This window comes from Podarcis filfolensis (assembly GCF_964270895.1).
Source record: "Podarcis filfolensis genome assembly, chromosome: 3".
Taxonomy (NCBI): Eukaryota; Metazoa; Chordata; class Lepidosauria; order Squamata; family Lacertidae; genus Podarcis; species Podarcis filfolensis.
The window spans coordinates 58,020,866-58,041,212 of record NC_139606.1 but is presented as its reverse complement, the minus strand read 5'-3'; the positions used below and the strand labels follow the sequence as shown (position 1 = coordinate 58,041,212).

The 20,347-nt window shown below is 40.0% G+C and overlaps 1 protein-coding gene across 19 annotated transcripts in view; it reads left to right on the top strand.

Annotated features, from left to right (window-relative positions):
* Positions 1-20,347, top strand: part of PTPRK (protein tyrosine phosphatase receptor type K) — a 330,222-nt gene that overhangs the window by 294,573 nt on the left and 15,302 nt on the right. For 4 of the 19 annotated variants that reach the window (XM_083607583.1, XM_083607585.1, XM_083607572.1 and 1 more), the window contains 9 exons: positions 3,032-3,192; positions 5,642-5,677; positions 9,601-9,612; positions 12,273-12,457; positions 13,619-13,706; positions 15,629-15,705; positions 15,905-15,922; positions 18,352-18,388; positions 20,250-20,347. In XM_083607583.1, coding sequence (XP_083463709.1) covers positions 3,032-3,192; positions 5,642-5,677; positions 9,601-9,612; positions 12,273-12,457; positions 13,619-13,706; positions 15,629-15,705; positions 15,905-15,922; positions 18,352-18,388; positions 20,250-20,347 — 712 coding nt within the window. The remainder of the gene's footprint in view (positions 1-3,031; positions 3,193-5,641; positions 5,678-9,600; positions 9,613-12,272; positions 12,458-13,618; positions 13,707-15,628; positions 15,706-15,904; positions 15,923-18,351; positions 18,389-20,249) is intronic. The other 15 variants (XM_083607580.1, XM_083607578.1, XM_083607579.1 and 12 more) reach the window with 5 other exon arrangements.

The window sequence follows — 20,347 nt, the reverse complement described above, 5'->3', positions numbered from 1 at the left end:
CTTTCAATATTTCTCAGAAAGTGAAGCAAGAATGCCCAGGAGAAAGAATAGTCAGGCCAAGAAAGTATGTTGTATGTGTGGTCAGTAGTGATAATATTGTGCTACACTCAATGCTTGTGTGGAATCTTAGTAGATGTTTCTGCTTCAGGCTTATTGTGGTAAAGTAGCAAAGGCTTAGCAGCACTAAAAAACAACAACACCTCTAGTGTGGAAGCAGTCTAGGTCTACATGTGACCAAGCACACGAGGGTTGTGTTACTGAATTTGAGCAGATATTTGTCAGTGCCAAGAATCTGAATGGATCCATATCTTGTTTGCTGTAACTGCATTTTCTCAGTAGTATGAGAAGAGTGTCTTTGAGTATGTCCGGAGGACATTTTCTTCTTCACCAAATCTAGACATCCCTTACAAGGCAGATATTTTCTTAAGGAGCATGACTTCTAAGCAAGAACATGTATGCACATTTTAAAGATGTCTGTTATTTATCCATTAATATTCCAGAAATACCTTTCTCAGCTGTTCCTTAAATTACAACTGTGTCACCCATTAAGAACATTTTAATATATGTTTCACATACACATACTTAATACATACTATGCCAACATGTTATTAATATGCAGTATATATTATGATAAACTATCCTGATGACACTTTATTTGGGATTTCACAGTTCGAAATAAACAATTGTCCTGAAAGCAGGAGTATTGATGCAATTTGTGTGTAACTACAAATTGAGTGCTCTGTGTGCTTAATTAACACAGCTGGTGTTTTGTGGTGCTTTATCTGTGAAAAACCACAAGTGTTTTACAAATATTTGTGTACTAATTAGGATAATCTAATGCAGTTGCTTGTACCTTAAGGATTCAGCCCTGCCCAGTGAACATCTAGCTTCTTCCTCTGCATATGATAGTGAATGTACACAGGTGTGTACAAATGGGAAGGATATCAGCCATATAGGAATTCCTTTGCATGCACAGTTTGGATCCTGTGAGATTCAGTGAACATTGTGAGATTCTGGGAGACTGTGTGAACAGCACAGAATTCTGTTTTTAAAAGTATAAGCACAGAAGTCAAAATATTGTTCGGGGTGATGGTAGGGAACCTAATTTGTCCTACCAGGTCTCAAAACGTAGCCCACCATAGGGTTTGGGGCAAACCACACTCGCCTGTCCTGTGAGTGAAGTTATATGATGTCAGGGAAGGGATGATTCAAGCTGCAGCTGCAGCTGCAAAAGAAAAAATAGGAATGCAGTGGGTGCTCTCATACTTTCTTTGTGACCAAAATTTGTCATTTTAAAAAATATTGCATCTTTTTCCATTGTTCTGCAGGGGCGGAGGCAGGGGGTGCGGCGGGTGTGGTTTCCCCCGCATGCAGTGGCGTAGCGTGGGGGGTGCAGGGGGGGCCGGCCGCACCGGGCGCAACATCTGGGGTTAGGGCAAATCCACGGGTTAGGGGGCGCAAATTACTTGCCTTGCCCCCGGGTGCTGACAACCCACGCTACACCACTGCCCGGGTGTCACCACTGAGGAGGGTGACAAAATGCCGGGCGGCACTTATCGCAGGGCCTGCAGTGTGCCCGAGCCACACATCTCTCCTGGGAGAGATGTGGTGGCTTGGGCACACGCAGGCTCCGTGCTGCCCAAACGGTCTGCCTTCTGCCTCCCCACCCCCAGCTGTAGGGCGGGTGAGTGGGAGGAGGCAGGCAGGCAGACTCCGGAGGCCCCGTGGTGCACCCCAGCCCTATGGGTGGCTTCCTCCACCGCTGATGGTAATAGAAATAATTCTTTCAGCTGTGGCTTGAATGCAAGCCTGTACTGTACTGGGCTTGAAATTTAAATGGCTTGATGTCATAAGACATCAGGTGATGGATAGATGGGAAGCCTACTTCTGGATCAAGGGCTGGATCCAGTTCCTCACTTCTGGTGCAGGAGAACAGCTGGCGCCTTCATTATATACCTTTAGGCACCAGGTAAAACCCTACCTCCTCAGCCAGGCCTTTGGCTAATTAACATCCTATACCCTTTAAAATATGTTTGGTCGGGAAGGTTATTGGGTTTTTTGGGGGGCGGTTCTTATTTTATTTTGTTATCTTTGTATTGGTATGTTGTGAACTGCCCTGGGGTCTATGGATGAAGTGCAGCGTACAGATTGATTGATTGATTGATTGATTGATTAATTCAAAGGTGATCTGTGAGATGTAATCCTAACATGAACAGAACTATCTTCCTTTTGTTGTGCTGTTTGCATACCTTTGCCAATCTAAGCAATTGAATGATAGCTGTGGTAGAAAAACCAGAAAAATGAATTCTCTGACTACAAATCAAAACATAGGTCAAAGATCGCTTGATATAATTATGCTGTTTATTTGTATAAAGGTTAAATTAAAATGGAATTTTGTTTCCAATTTGAGTATTTTGGCATAATTGCATGGAAAAACAGCAATTAAAGGGAGAGAAGAATATGAATTTGTAAACAAAAACATTTCTACACGATAAATATTATCTCACAACAAGAAATAAAAATAGTGGCATGGATACAAGTTTGGATCACTGCAGTGTGTAAATTTGTCCTGTAAACTCCTAAGATTAGCTTCATCATTGGCAGTAGCAAGTCGGAAGCACAAGTCCTTAATGTTTCCAATGCTTGCGCTGTTCTTGACAGGCTCCTTGTGAAACTAAAGCGAACTCCCAATTCTACCCACTTGAAAGCAAGTCCCAACTGAAATATTTCCAACTTATTTCTGAGTCGATGTGGTTAGGATCAGGCTGCAGGTTACTAAAGATGAAAAGTGCCCAAGTTGAATACCCTTCCTGTGCAAGTTCCTTTCCAGACATTACAATGGCAACTCATCATCTGAAACTGCAAGGCACTTGAACATTTTCTTGGTTGTGGGTACCAGAGCGTCTAAAGCTGCTCTTAAGTTTGAGAGATTCTTTCACTTTGGTACTGTTACATGTTATTGATCACCAGATGGAAAAATTATGGTGACTTTCATTTTTTTGCTTTTTTCTTTTGGCTTTTGGCTGGGCAGCAAACTTGCTAAGAAACGCAAAGATGCAATGGGAAACGCCAGGCAAGAAATGACCCATATGGTGAACGCAATGGATAGGAGTTACGCTGATCAAAGCACGCTTCATGCAGAGGACCCTCTCTCGGTCACCTTTATGGATTCCCATAACTTCAGTCCCAGATGTAAGTACAGTGGTGGCAGAGCTTAAATGGTCGTTGTAACTGAAGCTGGCAACTTGCTTTGTTTCTGTGTATAGGTGCTCTGTAGAGGTGCTGTTACATTTACACTAAATAAATTAATTTAGTGAGACACTTGAACTACAGTGGTACCTCGGGTTACATATGCTTCAGGTTACATACGCTTCAAGTTACACACTCCGCTAACCCAGAAATAGTGCTTCAGGTTAAGAACTTTGCTTCAGGGTAAGAACAGAAATTGGGCTCCGCCGGCGCAACAGCAGCAGGAGGCCCCATTAGATAAAGTGGTGCTTCAGGTTAAGAACAGTTTCAGGTTAAGTACGGACCTCTGGAACGAATTAAGTACTTAACCTGAGGTACCACTGTATGCAACAGTCACACCCAACCCCAATTTTGGGTGATGGCCCCCCTCCTCCAGCCACTCCCAGTAGCAGTACAGCCGTAGCTTAGATCTCAAATGCTTTGACTTCCAAACAAATCGACTCCCAGAAGTTGAAATTGAAACCCAGAAGTGAGTGCTCCAGTTTCTGAACGATTTTCAGAAGCCAAATGGCTTCTGCGGCTTCTAATTGGCTGCAGGACGGTCCTTGGTTTCCAAACGGTTCCAGGAGTTGAACAGACTCCCAGAACGCATTCTGTTCGAGAACCAAGGTACGACTGTATTGGTTCAGGAAGATCCCTCTCAGGCCAAACCTCCAGACAGTATTTTTGGCAGGCGTGGTTGGCTGCAGGGTATTGAGAACTTCCCATCAATGATCTATACACTGTAAAAATGTAGTATCATGTGACAGCCCTCTAAGACATTCAAAGTACATTGTTGACTTAGCTGGTCCCTTTCCTAACTAGTGTACTATCTGGCTCAGAGATTGCTGCAAGCTGTTTGGGACAAAAAACATGGATTATGAGACTAGGTACCTTTTTGCCCAGCCTAGTTATTTCTACCATTTTCTAGGTGCTCATGTAATAGCAAGCACGATGGTAGCATTCTTAAGAAAAGAGCATATGTTGTCCCTTCTTTCCTTAGCCAAGATAAATCAATTAACTCTCTCAGTGCCTTGCTGTGCCCTGTTCTAGTGATAGTCCATATGTCAAATTTTCCACTTGAAGGGTGGGTTAAAGACACTATGGGGAATTCAATTTGAGAGGGGTGGTAAGTGCTCATGGTAGATTACCTCTTCTCCACAGTCTCAGGTTTGTACCTTGAAATATCTTTCTTCCTTCCCTACTGGAACAATTTGTTCCATTAGTTCCTGCAAGAGTGGGAGAGAGACCCTGCAGGAGCCCAATCCAAGCATGAGGGAGAAGACCTCCTTCTCCACAGGTCTTCCACAGGAGGGTGGCCTTCTCCCTCACCGTTGAATTTGGCTTCCACTCCTCTCTCTAAAATGGGGTGAGTTCCCGTTGCTCGGTCCCTGCTCCTGCCAACCTAGCAGTTTGAAGGCATGTCAAGTGCAAGTAGATAAATAGGTACCGCTCCGGCGGGAAGGTAAACGGCGTTTCCGTGCGCTGCTCTGGTTCGCCAGAAGCGGCTTAGTCATGCTGGCCACATAACCCAGAAGCTGTACGCCGGCTCCCTTGGCCTATAGAGCGAGATGAGCGCCGCAACCCCAGAGTCGGCCACGACTGGACCTAATGGTCAGGGGTCCCTTTACCTTTTAGTGCAATGGAAGGCCAATTTTAAGACATTTGTAGGGCTTAAGCAGTTGGTTTGGGATGCCAAAGCCTCCGCAGTCCTTGGCTGTTCCCAAAGAAAGCTAATTATCAGCCAGTGAAATCGGAAATTCTTCTCTTGCTTAGAAATAATTTGGAAGTGTTAAAAAGCTCACTTTTCCTTTAAAGTGGGTGTTTATGAGCCCATGGAGTTCTTTTCCATGCCTGCCTTGGGAGAAAGGCTCCAAGATCCCTAAAAGGAACAGTATGTAAATTAGGCTTAATATGCCATAATTTACTAAGAGTGTAGTGTGAAAGTAAGGTGTCCACTTGCTGATTTAAGTACTTGTGATGTTTCACTTTTCTTTCATCAGAGAATTTGCTGATGAATGTTTCAATCAAGGGCATTTCAGCTACGCCCTGTGAAAAACACAGGGTGCATTTAGGCTAGAACTGAGTTTCTAATAGCAGCAATTGCTTCCTAACTGTTCAATTAGCTGTTGGCAGCTGCACTGGCAAAACTACCTGAGAGTTTACTCTGTGGCTGTCAAGCAGCAAATGCTTAGAAGATAGCCTAATTGGGTCGTAGTGGATAATTTTGTGCGTTTATGGCATTGTGTAAAATGCAAACATTGCTTTCAACAAAGCAGACTGTGTGTTCTCTGTTTCACTAACAGACACTGCTATGTGACTTTATAAAATTATCTATGTTTCTTTATTGATAAAACAAAAAATACACCAATTGAAGGTAATGTATTTCTTCACGAGCTTTGTTTTCCTGCAGTGCCCAATGATCCACTTGTGCCGACTGCTGTGTTAGGTGAGGACCTAGTCCATAATCTCTTCCTTCATGGATTTCATCTCCTTGCATGGTTTATAACTCCTGTCAACCAATATATTTACTGGGTGTCTAAACAGCTTGTTTCAGACTGAAAATATAAGCCTGCTGTTGGCAGAACATTCGGGTGTACTCATTTTCCTCGGGCAGCATCAAACAGTCAAGAGAAATGAACGGCCTTCCTGGGTTTGAAATGTGCACTGGAAGCTGGTTTCTCCCTCAATTTGGGAGGCTAATTGTTGGTTTTCACAGCTTAATTGGTGGTTGCTTCAGTGATATTTTTGTTTTCAAAGCTGACCTTACTTTAGAAACAGTGGTGGTTTCACATATTCAACCTGATATGGTAGTGTGATTATGGATGCTTCCAAAAAGGCATTTATTGTAGGATCAGTGCTACTCATGTATGGAGGTTTCTTTCAGTGTCCACACAATGTGTCAGCATCAAAATGCCAGTCTATATACCCTCCCCCTGCATTTAATCCCCATTTCCCCTTGCCAACACCAAAATCCAATGTGGTTTTTTTTAAAATAGAGTAGCGACCAGTTTGCAGCAAGTGACTTTTTAGCCATATTATGCTCCTGTCTGGAAGCACCCTATATCACTGATCTTCTGCAGAATAAAATTCGCTTTTAAAACTAAAAACTGGCATTGAAATAATAACCAATTGATACCTCAAAGTTTGTTTCGAAGCACCACCGCTGCAAGCTACTGGGGAAACTAGAGCACGAAGAGGGAGGATTCTGAAACCAATATTAAAGATCGGAAAGGGACTTTTCAGGAGACAAGACTAAATAGAAAATGAGTATTCAGCTTCTATTGTTTAGAGTTGCATTCCCCAAAGGAGACAGTCCTTAGCTTTAAGGGTGCTGTTGAGTCCCACTTTCGAGATTCATATTTCCCATTTGTACCACTCTGTGACACAGACAGTCGGTTAACTAGCTTCCTTCTTAGAAAATATATTACCTTGTGGCAGTTTTCCATGCCCTGGTTAGATTACTATACAATACTTTACATGAGGCTGCATTTGAAGGCTGGTTGGGCTGTTAACATCCGGTTCTTTACTAGCTACCAATTTGTTTCCACATACAATTTGAAGGGCTGACTTTGACCATAAAGCTATAGACAGCCTAGGGCCTGGCATCTGAAGAACCGCCTTCTTCTGTATGAACTTACCTAATTGTTGAGATCATCATAGGAATCCCACTTCTAGTGCACCCATGTTCTTTAAATGTGGTGGGTGTCCACCAGCGACAGGGCCTTGCAAGTGGCACCTCATCTGTACAATTTTCACCGCTTGTGTGTGTTTTCCCATCCATGTTTTGAATGGCTTAAGAAGTATGACTGGTGCTTTTACATAGCTCTCAATTTTTCTTATTTACTTACTTACTTGTTGGGCGTTTTCAATAATATTGGAATCTCCCTGAGAGATTTTATATTGAAGGGTGAGGTAGAAATGTTTTAGAGAGAAAAGGGTCTATCAAATATCCTGGTCCCAAGTAATTTCGGGTTTTATAAGTCAAAGCCCGCAACTGGCAGTGCATCGAGAAACACAATGTGTTCAAATCTGTGCAGTTCAATTGAACCAATGGAAGTTTGAAATTATCTACAAAGGAAATTCCATTAAAATGCACAGAGGTAATCTAACCTAGATGTTATAAGAGCCTAGATAGGAGAAGAAAAGACTAAGGAGAGAACCCGATACAAGTTTGGAGTGAAGTCCCTAAGATGGTTGGATGGCACCTTGTACGCCTCATTTTGGCAACTCCTGCAGCCAAGCTGGTGCCAAAAGTATTGCTCTGCTTTGATTTGGACCACATCAGCAATGCTGAGGGGGGAAGTCTTTCTTTCTGGGCAGCCCAGGACCTCCATACACACTGCCCAGGCTTGCACCTCAGAGAATTCACTTTGGTGCTGCTAATGCAGCACTTTGACTTCACCCCCAGAGGCGCACTCCATTTTCCTTCAAGACAGACGAATGCAAACAATAATAGATGGGAGGGACTACAGCCGTAGCACTTTGCGTCACAAGTGCTACTTGAACAAGGAGTGTCAGGTCCAGATTTAATGGCACCCTCAGCCTGCCAGTGCACTTCCCACAGAGTAGGCCAAAGGCTATCAAATCATCAGTAGTACTGCATTGTTGTTAAGGATGAGGCCTAACAAACTCAGTCCAGACGTTACCAGATCCAGAAACCCATTCAACATTTCTTTTGCCATTCCCAGTCCATATCTGCAGACAGCTTAATCCTGAAGCCTAATCAGCATGTGATTCAAGATAGAGTCCTATGGACCCTACCTGACAGGTAGCAGCAACCATTAAAATATTGTCTCCCAATCTCCCATACAGTAATCCAGAAGGATATCTTAGTTGAATCAAAGGCCAGCATAGGAACATTTGTTTTATCCTTTTCCTAGCATAAATCAACCAGTAGTACAACCAAATGAACTCAAGTGCTAAATGCTGGCCAGAAACTGCATTGAAATGGATCCAAATTCAAATGGAAACTGATGCATACCCAAAAAGCTTATCACCGTATAGTGACCGCCTCAAATTACCACACCCTTTGCCATATTGAATTCAAGCATCCCCCTCCCCTCCCCAAAATACATGGCAGTTTGGGGGCTTTGGAACATGATTTTATAACATGAGGAATAAAAAATTTAGATGTCCGTGTCTCAGGCCCTTTGGAACTTGTTATAACTTTCTGAGCTAAAAGAGTTAGGCCAGAATCTAAAAAACCATTTTAGCTGTTATCTAAGGTTAGAGCACATCCCATGGGACTTTGAACTACAGATTCCCTTGCCATATCACAAACTGTTTTTAAAAATACCCCCGTTTTTGTTTTTAAAAAGCAGCTTACAATGTGGCACAGGAAGTGGTGTTTGAGAACCACACTTCCCTGTCTTATCTTAGGTGGATGGAGCTAGTTCATTGTACATATTACATTTTTATCTTGCCCTTATGATAAGGAGCTTAGGTTGGCTTCCATGGTTCCCTTTCCCCTTTATTCTTTAAAAAACTTTGTGGAGTAGGCTGGGAATTTGCCCAAGGCCATCCTATGGGCTTCATGACTGGGTAGGGATTTGAAATCAGGTCTACTATACTATAATAGTAGCCCCAACTCAGGGCTCCATAGCTGGTCAGGGATATGGATGTGGGTCTCCTATGCACACATTCAGCATTGTGTCAAATGTCCCATGCTTTTTCTTCAGCCATTTAGTAATGATTTGATTACAGCTTTAAATTATAATTAACATATCTAAATAATTGCTAATTTTAAACTGATTGGGTGCTGTTTTCCTAATCCTTTTCATCAAGAGGCTCTTGCTGCCATGTACTCACTAAACAAATATATTTGATGTGACATTAGAGCTATCAAAACCTCCAACTGAGTTAGGTGAAACAAATCTTTTGACATGCAAAGGTTAATCTGTTCGAATTTTAGTGAGCCAGGCAGCTGTGAAGAGCAACCCCAGGGCAAAACTGAAAGGCGGCCTGACAGTTTCAGCATGCATTCACATCACAGTGTGGCTTGTTGTTCATTGACAAATATTATTTACGTGAGGCAAAATGTCTTAGTTGGAGTTCATGAGAGCTTGTATTTATGTTAGAGATTTGATACCATTGCTCATTCTTCCTTTTTTTATATTTGACATTTCATTTCATTTCATACATACATACAAAAAAATGGCTTTGTAATATGTGCATGTCTGTGGTGATTAAAATGGCACAAAGTTGTTTAGATTTCTTTATGATTCCAAAATTGTAGAAGCTATTTTAGTTACTATTGTTACAAAGCTTCTACAGCTTTTAAGCTTAAGCTTTGACTGTTTTCTAACATAAAAAAAGTTTTCGAATGTCTCAAGATTTATTTGCTTTTTTTAATGCTTCAATGGGCTACAGTCCCTATAACTGGTAAGTATTTGAGGAGACAGGGTGAGTGTGTTGAGATGTCACACTGAACCATAGAACACATAGCCATGAAACATAGTTTCAAGTTAGCTTATTTCAAACAAAACATAATTAACATTAACCAGGGTTTTAGCTGTTCAAACAACATGCATTACTGTTCAGAATCAACCTATTACTAAACAAAAGCTTCTAAACTAATTCTCCTCAGAAGAGGTAAACTGGGATTGCACAAGTCTAAGCCTTGCATAGGCTGATCCCCATCCTGTGGAACTATGCTTTATAGTATATTGTGTGAATGTTGGCTGGGTAAATGAGGTGATTTATATTACAAGATATATGGTATAATGAATGAAATACTATCTTTAATATGACTTTGATTTGTCATTCACACTGTTACTCAGTTTAATGAAGCACACGATGATTCAAATTAAAACCCCATGAGATCATTTAAGGAGTGGGGTTATTTACTTTAATATAATAACATGATTGCTTTTATGGTACTTAAAAATGACTTTGGATTTGATCTTTGTTGGACTTTGATATGTGTCTGTTTTGAAATAGGACCCCTCTTTGTTCAGGTCAAATGTTTCTTGTTGGTGGAGTCAGATCAGTGTGGAAGAAGTAAATTCCTAAAATTCAGATTTGGAATGCAAGTAATCTACTACCAAATTGGAAGCTTCTGTGTTCTGTCCAGCATCTTGTACAAGATTGGTTCAAAATAAATGTGAAATAGTTGTAGAAGATGACTATTGGCAAAGCTCTGCCATACAATACAGTCACACATGTGTTTCTTTTTCATGTATTTTCCAGGTGTATTTCCCAGGTGTTGGCTGGGGCAACTGTGGCTAGCAAGCAGCTGGATAGGGCTCTAACATGCTAGACAAGTGGATTCTTATAGGCATTCTGAAGCTGTCAAACCCAAGTTTAAATTTGAACATATGCCTATGTCAATGGAGTGGGATTTCAGTTGAAGGAGTTGATGTGTTTAAAAATGTGAAGGGCCTTTAGCTGTATCTGATTGTACTGATTCTAACATCAGAGCGTCATTTTATGCTGTGTGGACTAGGTACTCTGATCGTCAGATTAACTTTTATTTGTTAATGTATATTCTTCTCTAAAACAATCTGTGTTGCTTAACTAGGTAACTATGTTATAATATAATGCAAAATTGGCATAGCAGGATCAGATCAGGGTAGCGAGGTGGATTTTCCAGAAAATTTTGAACAGGGGTAGCTTGTATAGGGAAATTTTAAGTTTACACTGAATTTTTTTTTCTGATGTCCCGGAGAGTGGTGTAATTTGACATGCTTATTTTACATGTTTATCATAAGAAAATTACCTTATGTTAATTTTTTTGTCTAAATACATCACAAGTGTTTGACCAGAAATACACAAGAAGGAAAAACTAAAGCATGCTATGTGGTCTAAATGGTATATAATGTAAAATAAATTGTGCTGGAATACTTGTAAAAAATTAAAAACAATAGCATGTACTTCCCCTGCATTGTTTACGGGGGGTGGGACCAAAGGTACAGAAAACTGTTGCCACTAATAAATTTGAGCAATGCAAAGAAGTTTGCACGAGTATGCTGAACCATATACTTGCTATGGCTTTTCACCTGAAAACATTAACTACAACTTTAAAACCAGAAACTTGCCTAATACTGTATTTGCATCCACTCATTGTTACTTAATGAACATCCAAAATGGGGGGGGGGTCGTCCATGGCAAAATAAAGCACTGTTTGTTTGTTTGTTTTCTTCTTTTGGACATTTTTCCAACTTGCACCACTGAATGAAGTGAATTTTGTCCATTCTGTTTCTGGTGCCTGGCCAGATACCTCCAAAAACACTTAACCAGAGTGTGAAGAGAACCGCTCTCTCTAAAAACAAGATCCCTTTGAGAGTCTTAAAGGCCAACAATGGTTCAGTTTACGTTGCACATACCGATTATTTCAGGGTGAACTCTTTTTGTGCAATAGTTCTTTTTCTCTCTCCCCCGCCTCCAAAATCTCCAAGGGTACATGAATTACCTCTGTGCAGCAGCCATAAAATGTAAAGCCAGCCTCTGGTCCAAGCAAGATTGACAGCTTTGCTTGAAGCATTTACTCTTACCATGTTCTTAAGGGAAGATAGATCACAGAGAGCAAGTCCATGTGAACTTGTAGCAGGTCTTGAGGGCTCCAAGGCAGCCATAAATAGAAGGTTACTGCTTACTCAGTATGTGTATGGGGCATATAGAGGTTGCCCCATATACATGTTGTAAGCTTCCCCAAGGCCCATCAGCTGTATACAAAAGTTGAACAGCAGTTTGAGCCTATTCTGGCAATTTGTGCTGACTAGAGTTGGCCAAGGCAAACCGAGTTCAATTATTTACTGCTGGACAGTGAATTTGATTTAAAAGGGGGGGGGGACATGTAAAATTATCTTCTGTGCTGTCATCCTGGTCCCAGGTGGGATTAGCACTGCCTAGTTCTCAAGATAAGAACAGACCTTTTTCCAAAGCAATGCTTTTCAAAAAGCCAGAACAAATTTGTTGTGTGCACATTCCTTATTGTGGCTTCCAAAAGCTTTACAGAGTGCAGCAGCGAGCTGATTTAAAACTGGACTGTATCTTGGAGTATTTGAGTTTGATTATTATTCTCTGGATTAATATCACCACAGATGAAAACCACAGTGCAACAGCAGAGTCAAGTCGTCTGCTCGATGTACCTCGCTACCTCTGCGAAGGAACAGAGTCGCCATACCAAACAGGCCAGCTACATCCTGCTATAAGAGTAGCTGATTTGCTGCAGCATATCAACCTCATGAAAACATCTGACAGCTACGGTTTTAAAGAAGAATATGAGGTAAAAATGTCAACAGCTGTGTTTTTTCAATAACGTAGGAGAGACCCGTTGAGAGTACAGCTTCTTGTTTTCACGAGTTCTTAATTACAAGAAGATTAAAATGAATGTTTAATTGGGATTAAATTGTTAAAAGACCACTTCTCTGTGAACCATGAGTCAATGAAATAATCCCAAAGAGAAACTTTGAAATTTCATTGCTTTAGATGCTATGTCATAAAGCATTACAGAGGGTGTGCTTGAAACATCCACTCTCTACCGAAAGTCCCTCCAGTTCTGCAGCAAATTTTTCATAACCATTTTTAAGTCAGCTGTTTTAACACTGATATTTATGTCAGATAGCTGGTTGCTATCAGGGTATGGAGAGAGTAGGATTGTGGTAGGTGGATCCATCCAACCCTACCTGGTCTCAGGCTTTTGGTTGGCCACTGTGGGAAATGGGGTGGTAGACTAGATAGGCCACTGGACTCCTTATGTTGATGTGCATAAACCCTGTAAAAAAAAATCAGGGTACAGGGACAGTGTACAGAGCCTATAGCAGAGGCAGATTTGGGCCAGTGTGACCACATTGGGAGCTGACGCTAGAGGGTGCTGCAGGGCTTTGGAACTATAATGCAGTGAATTGAGAGAACAGAAGGCGAGGAGCAGGGGGTTCCAAATTTTTGCCTCATACAGGACTGAAATTTTAAAGACCAAAATCTGCCACTGCCCATACCCATGTTTGAACAGCATGGGCAAGCCATAAAAAGGACTTTACCGTGAATGAGAAGCATGCTAGTACAAGTCCATATTGTGGTGTTTCACTAAAGAAATACTTGATCTATTTTTGTCAGTGTGACAGAAATCATTTTTAACTGGGAAATTCTTTCTTCACATGTTTACCTATTTGTTGTTGGACAATTTATGTTATTTGTATTAGGGATGGAGAAACAGGCGAAAGCAAGAAGCACACACTTTTTGCAGTTTAAAGTAGCAGGCCTTGAATTTGCTCAGTGTTTGCTTCTGCCCCCATCAGAAGTTTCCAGACCAGTTATTACATTTATTTCTAATGGAAAAATGTAGGTGGTTGCTATTTTGAATACTAAAACAAATGTTGAAATAAATGCAAAAATATGTGTGAATTATAATCTCATCTCCCCTCCCCCCCTTTTTTTTAAAATAAAGAGCTTCTTTGAAGGGCAGTCAGCTTCTTGGGATGTGGCAAAAAAGGATCAAAACAGAACAAAGAATAGATATGGAAACATTATCGCATGTAAGTTAAAAGTGGATATTTCATTATGTTGATGAATATTTAGTAAACTCGTACAGCATACCTGGTTCCCCCATCCATCCAGTTTCCCTGTCTGGTAGATTTGGTTGAGAAATGGTGGCTGAGCATCATGGTGAGTCTGAGTGGAGATCTGAACAGCTCTCCCTATTCCTGGTCCATCACTTTTATCACTACACCACACTGATTATATCTACATCATGCAGATTATGGGGCCACAATTGTTGACTGAATCATATTTTACCTTTGTAATGAGAGATCAGGGGAAGTTAAGTTTGACAATTTCTACTTAGAACATGGTTCAATGGATTGATTGTTGCCTAGCAACAACATAAGAGGGAACCCAGGTCCCTTGCTATGCTGTGTAGCCTTTCAGCTGAACTGGTGCTGGGTGGAGGGGGTAGGTGTGTTGAAGGAAAATAGAGTTGTTGTTGTTGTTCTACTCCACCTACCTCCCTGAGGGGGCAAAGCAGCTTACAGATAGAAATATGGTCAGATATTTACTTATTTATGTACAGATAAAGGGTAATTTTAAATAATGTTATAATAATCAGAAGTGAATGAAGTGATGAGAGAAAGGGGTAGTAAGATACAAGTAAAAAGTTTTTTTTTCTGCAAACCAATTTCCCCTCTCTTTAGTTCTTTTAAAATTTAAATTAACATCTCACTGCATTTCTGTTACACTGCTACACCATATTTGATTTTTCAGTTGTCTACCGCTGGTGCATTCTGATGCAGTGATTAGAATCAAAGAACCCTGACAGATCCTCAGGAGTAAAGCTTTTGATAGTTAAGACCAAAGCACAAACAAAATTTGATTACCATTTTACAACAAGAATAGCATCTGCTATCACTGTGCTAGTGGGAAAACAGCTGATAAAGGCTTAGATTTCTCTGTCCATCATATTCAGATGTGTGAAAGAGTATGCATTCAAATCACAATTTTTCAAGAGCTGAACATTTTAGTGATTGTGGTGGGCCAGATTCTTAACTGTTCAAGGTTCAGTTCATATACTACCTTTGGTAGTGATAAAGGCACCAAGAGATTACACTATGTGCCATTATTTGCTTGAGTTTTTTATTGCTTTTCTCCTGAAAAGCCTTTTTACTCCACCAGGGGATGGGGAATAAATAGGACTGTCTGTGAGTGCATCTTCTTCCTCCCCGTTCCTCCAATACACTGATAATTTCTCTGATGGCCTTTCTCAATCGCCCTGCTTGTGAACTAATTCCACCGAGCCATTTGAGTGGACCAGCCTTTCCCAACATGGTGCCCACCAGATATTTTGGACTGCGACTCCCTGACAGTTGTAGCATAAAAATATCTGGAGGGGGCTAGGATGGGGGGAACTATACTAGAGTGATGTGCAGCATATCCATGTCACTGCAAATCCACCTAAATGACAGTGGTAAAAGTAAATTTCTCATATGACAGGTTGCTCTTGAGCTAAAGCTCATCACAATGAAGCAGCTGCCACATGGAACTATTTAAAGTAGCTGTCATGCATCAAAGACTGAACTAAGCTATGAAGTCTAGTTTAAGACAGCTATATATGCCCCTACTTATCATCATCCATTGCATATACACATATTTCAGTGGAACTCCTAAAAAAAGAAGTGTGTTGCTTCTGCTCAGGTGAAAGTTTAAACACCAGAGTAGTCAATATAGGGCCCTCCAGATGTTTCTGGACTCCAGCCAGCCAGCATGGACTATTGTCAGGACTTTCTCCTGAAACATCTGTAGGGATTCATGTTGGCAATCCCTGGACTAAAGGCACCCACTAAAATGTCTGTTTTGTTAGATGCTAATATCTGCTAGTCCAGTCCCTTCTATCATTGTCTACATCCATCCACACCTATTGTACATTTGTTCTGGGCAAGTTTTGACCCACACAATATATTTACAGATGACCACTCCAGAGTGATATTACAACCTGTGGAAGATGATCCTTCTTCGGACTACATTAATGCTAATTACATTGATGTAAGTAGATGATACAGCTTGGTCTTTTTCTTTCCAGCTTCTCTCTGTGAAACTTTTTTTGCATGCAATTCCTACAAACTGAATGACAGCTTTTTCCCCCCAATTAAGAACAAAATGTACACTTTTCCTTGTTCTCCGTCCTAGTACTCACTGACATTGTTGTGCTTTCTTTCACATCTGACTTTGATTTGGGCTGTAGATTTGGCTGTACAGGGATGTAAGTACCACTATATGTGAATAACAGCATCCTGTTATGACTATTTAATATAGCAAACATTCTCAGTTGTGTTACTCTTCTAATTTTTATTACTAGATATATGTGCATGCCTCATTTAATTAATCCCATTTATATATCTGGTCTTTTAAATGTTCCTTTGTGTTAATAATTTATGTTTGTACCTGTATTTTAAAAGTTAGATAGTCCTATAGTGCAGTCATGAAAACCATCAGCTAAACCAGCTGACCTTATCTGTTAAAGAAAAAATTGCATTTTGCTTGAGTATTATTTTTGTTTGCTTTGGTCAGTAGCTTTTATTTTGCATTCCATTTTCATGTGAGAAGCTGGATAGTTTGGTGTATAGTGCTGCTTCTGAAGAGACCTGGTTATGATACGAAAGGGGTTCTTGATGGTGGTGAATTGTCTCCTTTTGTTAAAGGGAGTCCAGTCATGATCACTTTTCTTATGGGCTGAGGACAATTCAGTAATGGTATATATAGTATATACACAAACATATATATTTAGAGACATAGGTTGTATCCACTGACGTTGTCCCATTAGTACAAGGAGTTTCTCTCCTTTTTTCTTTCCCCTGCCCCCACACCTTTTGTTCTGGGTTGTTCACACAACTCATAATGTGTGCTTCATGATTCCACCAGAGATTATGTCTTGGACAGGTATGGACATGTTTTGGAGACACAAAATATATTATCTATTCAAGAAAAACAAATGGAAATAAGGGGGGGGAAGGGTTTGGATATGATTTCACTGAAACTAGGTGAAAATTGGAGATTGGGCAATTTATAGTGCAACCTGCACCATGCCTACTCAGAAGTAAGTCTTGTTGAATTTGGTGGGGCTTACTCCCAGGCAAATAGGGTTCAGATTTTAGCCTCAGTCACAGTGGGGATCTATTAAATCTAAGCATGACTAAATCCAATACAACAAATGTTAAGACCCATGAATGTGGTATGCCTTAGTAGGAAATGACTCAGCAGTTTGTTGTTGAGAAGTGTCAATATAAAATCTGTGGCTTTGCTGATAAATTTGCAGAAGTATTGTTCTCTAAAATGGAAGTCATTGGCCTAGCACATGCAACTCACTCTTATTTTTATGAAGTCCTCTTATTAAAACCATCACAGGTTCTTGGTTAAATGCAGAGGGACACAATTCTGTCTAAGGAAACAGAAATGTTATTTTACAAGCATATGCAAAACGGAACTAATTAATTTACTACAACAAAATTTTAAATTGTGCGCTAAAATAAATTCATAAACATATAATCTATTTGAATATCAAGTTCTCTTTGGGTGTTCATTTCATAGCAGAAATTTCCCAGCTCAAGCAATTCAGTAGAATGTGTTTTATATGAGGAAAATTACACAAAGTTGTTTCCTCCAGAAGTATTTTTAAGAACAAGGATAATACATAATAATTATTGAGGGAACATTGGAGGAGAAGGTGTTTACAGGAGCTTTAGCACTGCATATAAGGCTCATATCTCACATTTGTATACAAGGGGATATAGGTACTTTTCCTTGTAAGCCAGCACTACTAAATTGCTTACTTCTTCTTACAATGCTGTGCCATACTATTAACAAAAAGTGGCACTTGGAAATAATTTCCATGGGTTCTGGTTATTATTGCTTTTTTGTAGTTTTAATACACTGAATAGTGTGGAGCTCTCTTCAATGTTTGAAAATGATAGCGTAGAAAAAATTCAGTAGTACTATATGTGCATGTGTATATACATGTCTTTATATAAAGTATTATATATGCACACAATTTGTTTTAATTCTAAAATTTGGTTTATATAACTGCACAAAGTATTTTTACAACATTGCATGTAGATTTTGAATTTGTGCACACATACACATTGTCCAGCTCTAACATTCAGCTGTTCTGCTTGTTATTTATGGCTCTAATATTTTTTGCGCATTCATAGTGGAAGTTAGTTTTTGCTAATTAAGTGTGATTGTTTCGCGGCTTATAATTATATGGAGCAGCAAACAGAACTATTTCAGTTATAAAAAGTGAAGGCAAAGTGTATAGTTTCAACACTGAACTAATGCTAGCAGAGATCCAGTTTCACATGACCCCTATTAGGAAGCACTGATCTAATATTACGTAAAGTACATGTTGTATTAGGTTATATGAAATTTCCATCCAGTCTTAAGCACATTCACTCAGAAATGAAACCATTTGAAATCAATTGGACTTCATTTCTCTTCCAGCACTTTTCTTGGAAGTTTTTTTTACAAAAAATAATAATAGTTAAAACTAGGCGATATAGCTGACCAGCTACGACTACCATATATTGAAAAGGATGCCTACAAGTGTCTTGGGTGTGCCTTCATTTTCCCTACTGGATTCTACTTTCAAAGCTAATAATAGTCCATTGTAGAAATCAACTTATTTTGCTGTTTCAGGGATACCAAAGGCCAAGTCACTACATCGCAACCCAAGGTAAGAGTTTGCCAGAGTATCTGTCATTTTGGACAGTATTTGAAGGGTTACTCCAGCCATTGTGTGGCAGGTTGTGAGAGCATTCTTCTACTCCTAACCCTACTCCTCCTTCATGTCACAAAAACCTGACCTGGAGAAAGGCTGCGGCATGACCCCTGGCTAGCAACAATGCTTTGCACAGCAAAAAAGAGACACCACAAGGTTTCTCCTGTTGGATTAGGAGCCTTCTGCTCATGTTACCCCTTGTGCCAAAGTGTGGGGGGGTAGTTTGGCGAGAGGGGTGGAGGGTTGCTTGTTTGAGTGTTTCAATCGGTACATTTGAACAGTTTGGTTTATTTTCAGGGCAAACCCCTTCTCTAGTTGCAGTGAATGTGGGGCTCTCTATTGGAGTCATGGATCCTTGTTTTTCGTCTTTGTTTTTTACACCTATATCAACTCGGCAATAGTTACAACCAGGCAGAATAATCATGAAAGAAAGATAATTTGCCTCAAAGAAGCAAGGCTTCTGCCTTATCTGAAGTGTCTCCCTTGTCATAGGAAAAACTCTTATTAATAATTTGGGCCATAATTAATTTAAGGTTATCATTTCTGGAGAATATAATGAAGCATTAACCATTACTGCAGTGAATTTTGCCCCATTAAGCTTGAAGAGATTTCTATCTCTTCAGTGCTTAGCTGAACCCATGGAACCCATTTTACAATAGGAGAACCTTGAAAATAATAGCTAACTAAAATGGAACCTAAGTATTTTAAGTAATTTAGCATCTCAGATTATAATTGTGTGAGCTATATAAAATTAAGTACTATTAAATACTGTTGGTTAAGTTTCATCTAATATAGTTGCACCTAATGCTTGCTGTAAAATGTTTACTATAGTCCACTGTAGGTACAAGTAACAAAATAGAGATGCAGCTGTTTGATCGGCTTAAGAATTGCATAGCAAAGTGTCTGTAAAGATCCATTTGCTTGTCATTTACTCCTGAGGGGGAAACCCACAACAAAAACCCACAACAACTCTAGCTGTGTTCAAAATGTAAGCACAGATGCTGTTTCTGACTTCTTTGTTGCTTAGTTTAGGCCTAATGTACTAGCTAACAATTTTTATTTTATTTAGTGCTGTCTTTTCCTTAGAACATAAAAATAGCCCTGCAGAAATGGACCAAAGGCCAGTCTTGTCCAACATCCTATTTCCCACAGTGGCCAATTCAGTGTCTAGAGAAAGCACACATAGAGGACATGGGTACAATAATCCTTGCCTGCTGCTGCTTCCTAGCAGCTATTTTTCAGTTATACGCTGTCTTGAACCTGTCCTGACTAGTAGTCAATGATGGTTTTACCCTACATTAATTTAAGAAGGGGATATAAATTTATTAGAATTAGAATCAAAGCAGGGCTTATTAAGTTAAGGTACTAGACTGAAACTTAAGGGGCCACTGCCAATGAAATTCATCCTATGGGGGAACAGGATGGCTGGATTTTAATTAACTGCAAAGTTCTATCGTGGACAGACCATGAGGTTCTGTTGTCTGTAATAAAATGACAGCAGGAGAGCGGACAAATAGAGTTTTCCGTAAAGACTATGATAAGATGACTTTTCATGTGCTAATGAACCCCATATTAAAACTACTGATTTTTAGTACTTCAGTGTTTTGTTGCATAATGCCAAGTTGAAGAGTCTTAATGCCTAATAATCTGGTTTAAGTGAGATACTTAAGCACTAATGAAACATAAGTTATAAATGTGCAGTGGTCTGGGGAGGATTACTGGAGTCCTTCATCCCTAAGGAAATAACTGGCAGGTATTTTAGAGATCAGTGGCTTGGTAGTTACTTTACATTTATTTAAGAGCATTTTCTTTTCAGGTCCAGTCCATGAAACGGTGTACGATTTCTGGAGAATGATATGGCAGGAACAATCTGCGTGTATTGTTATGGTTACAAATTTAGTTGAGGTTGGACGG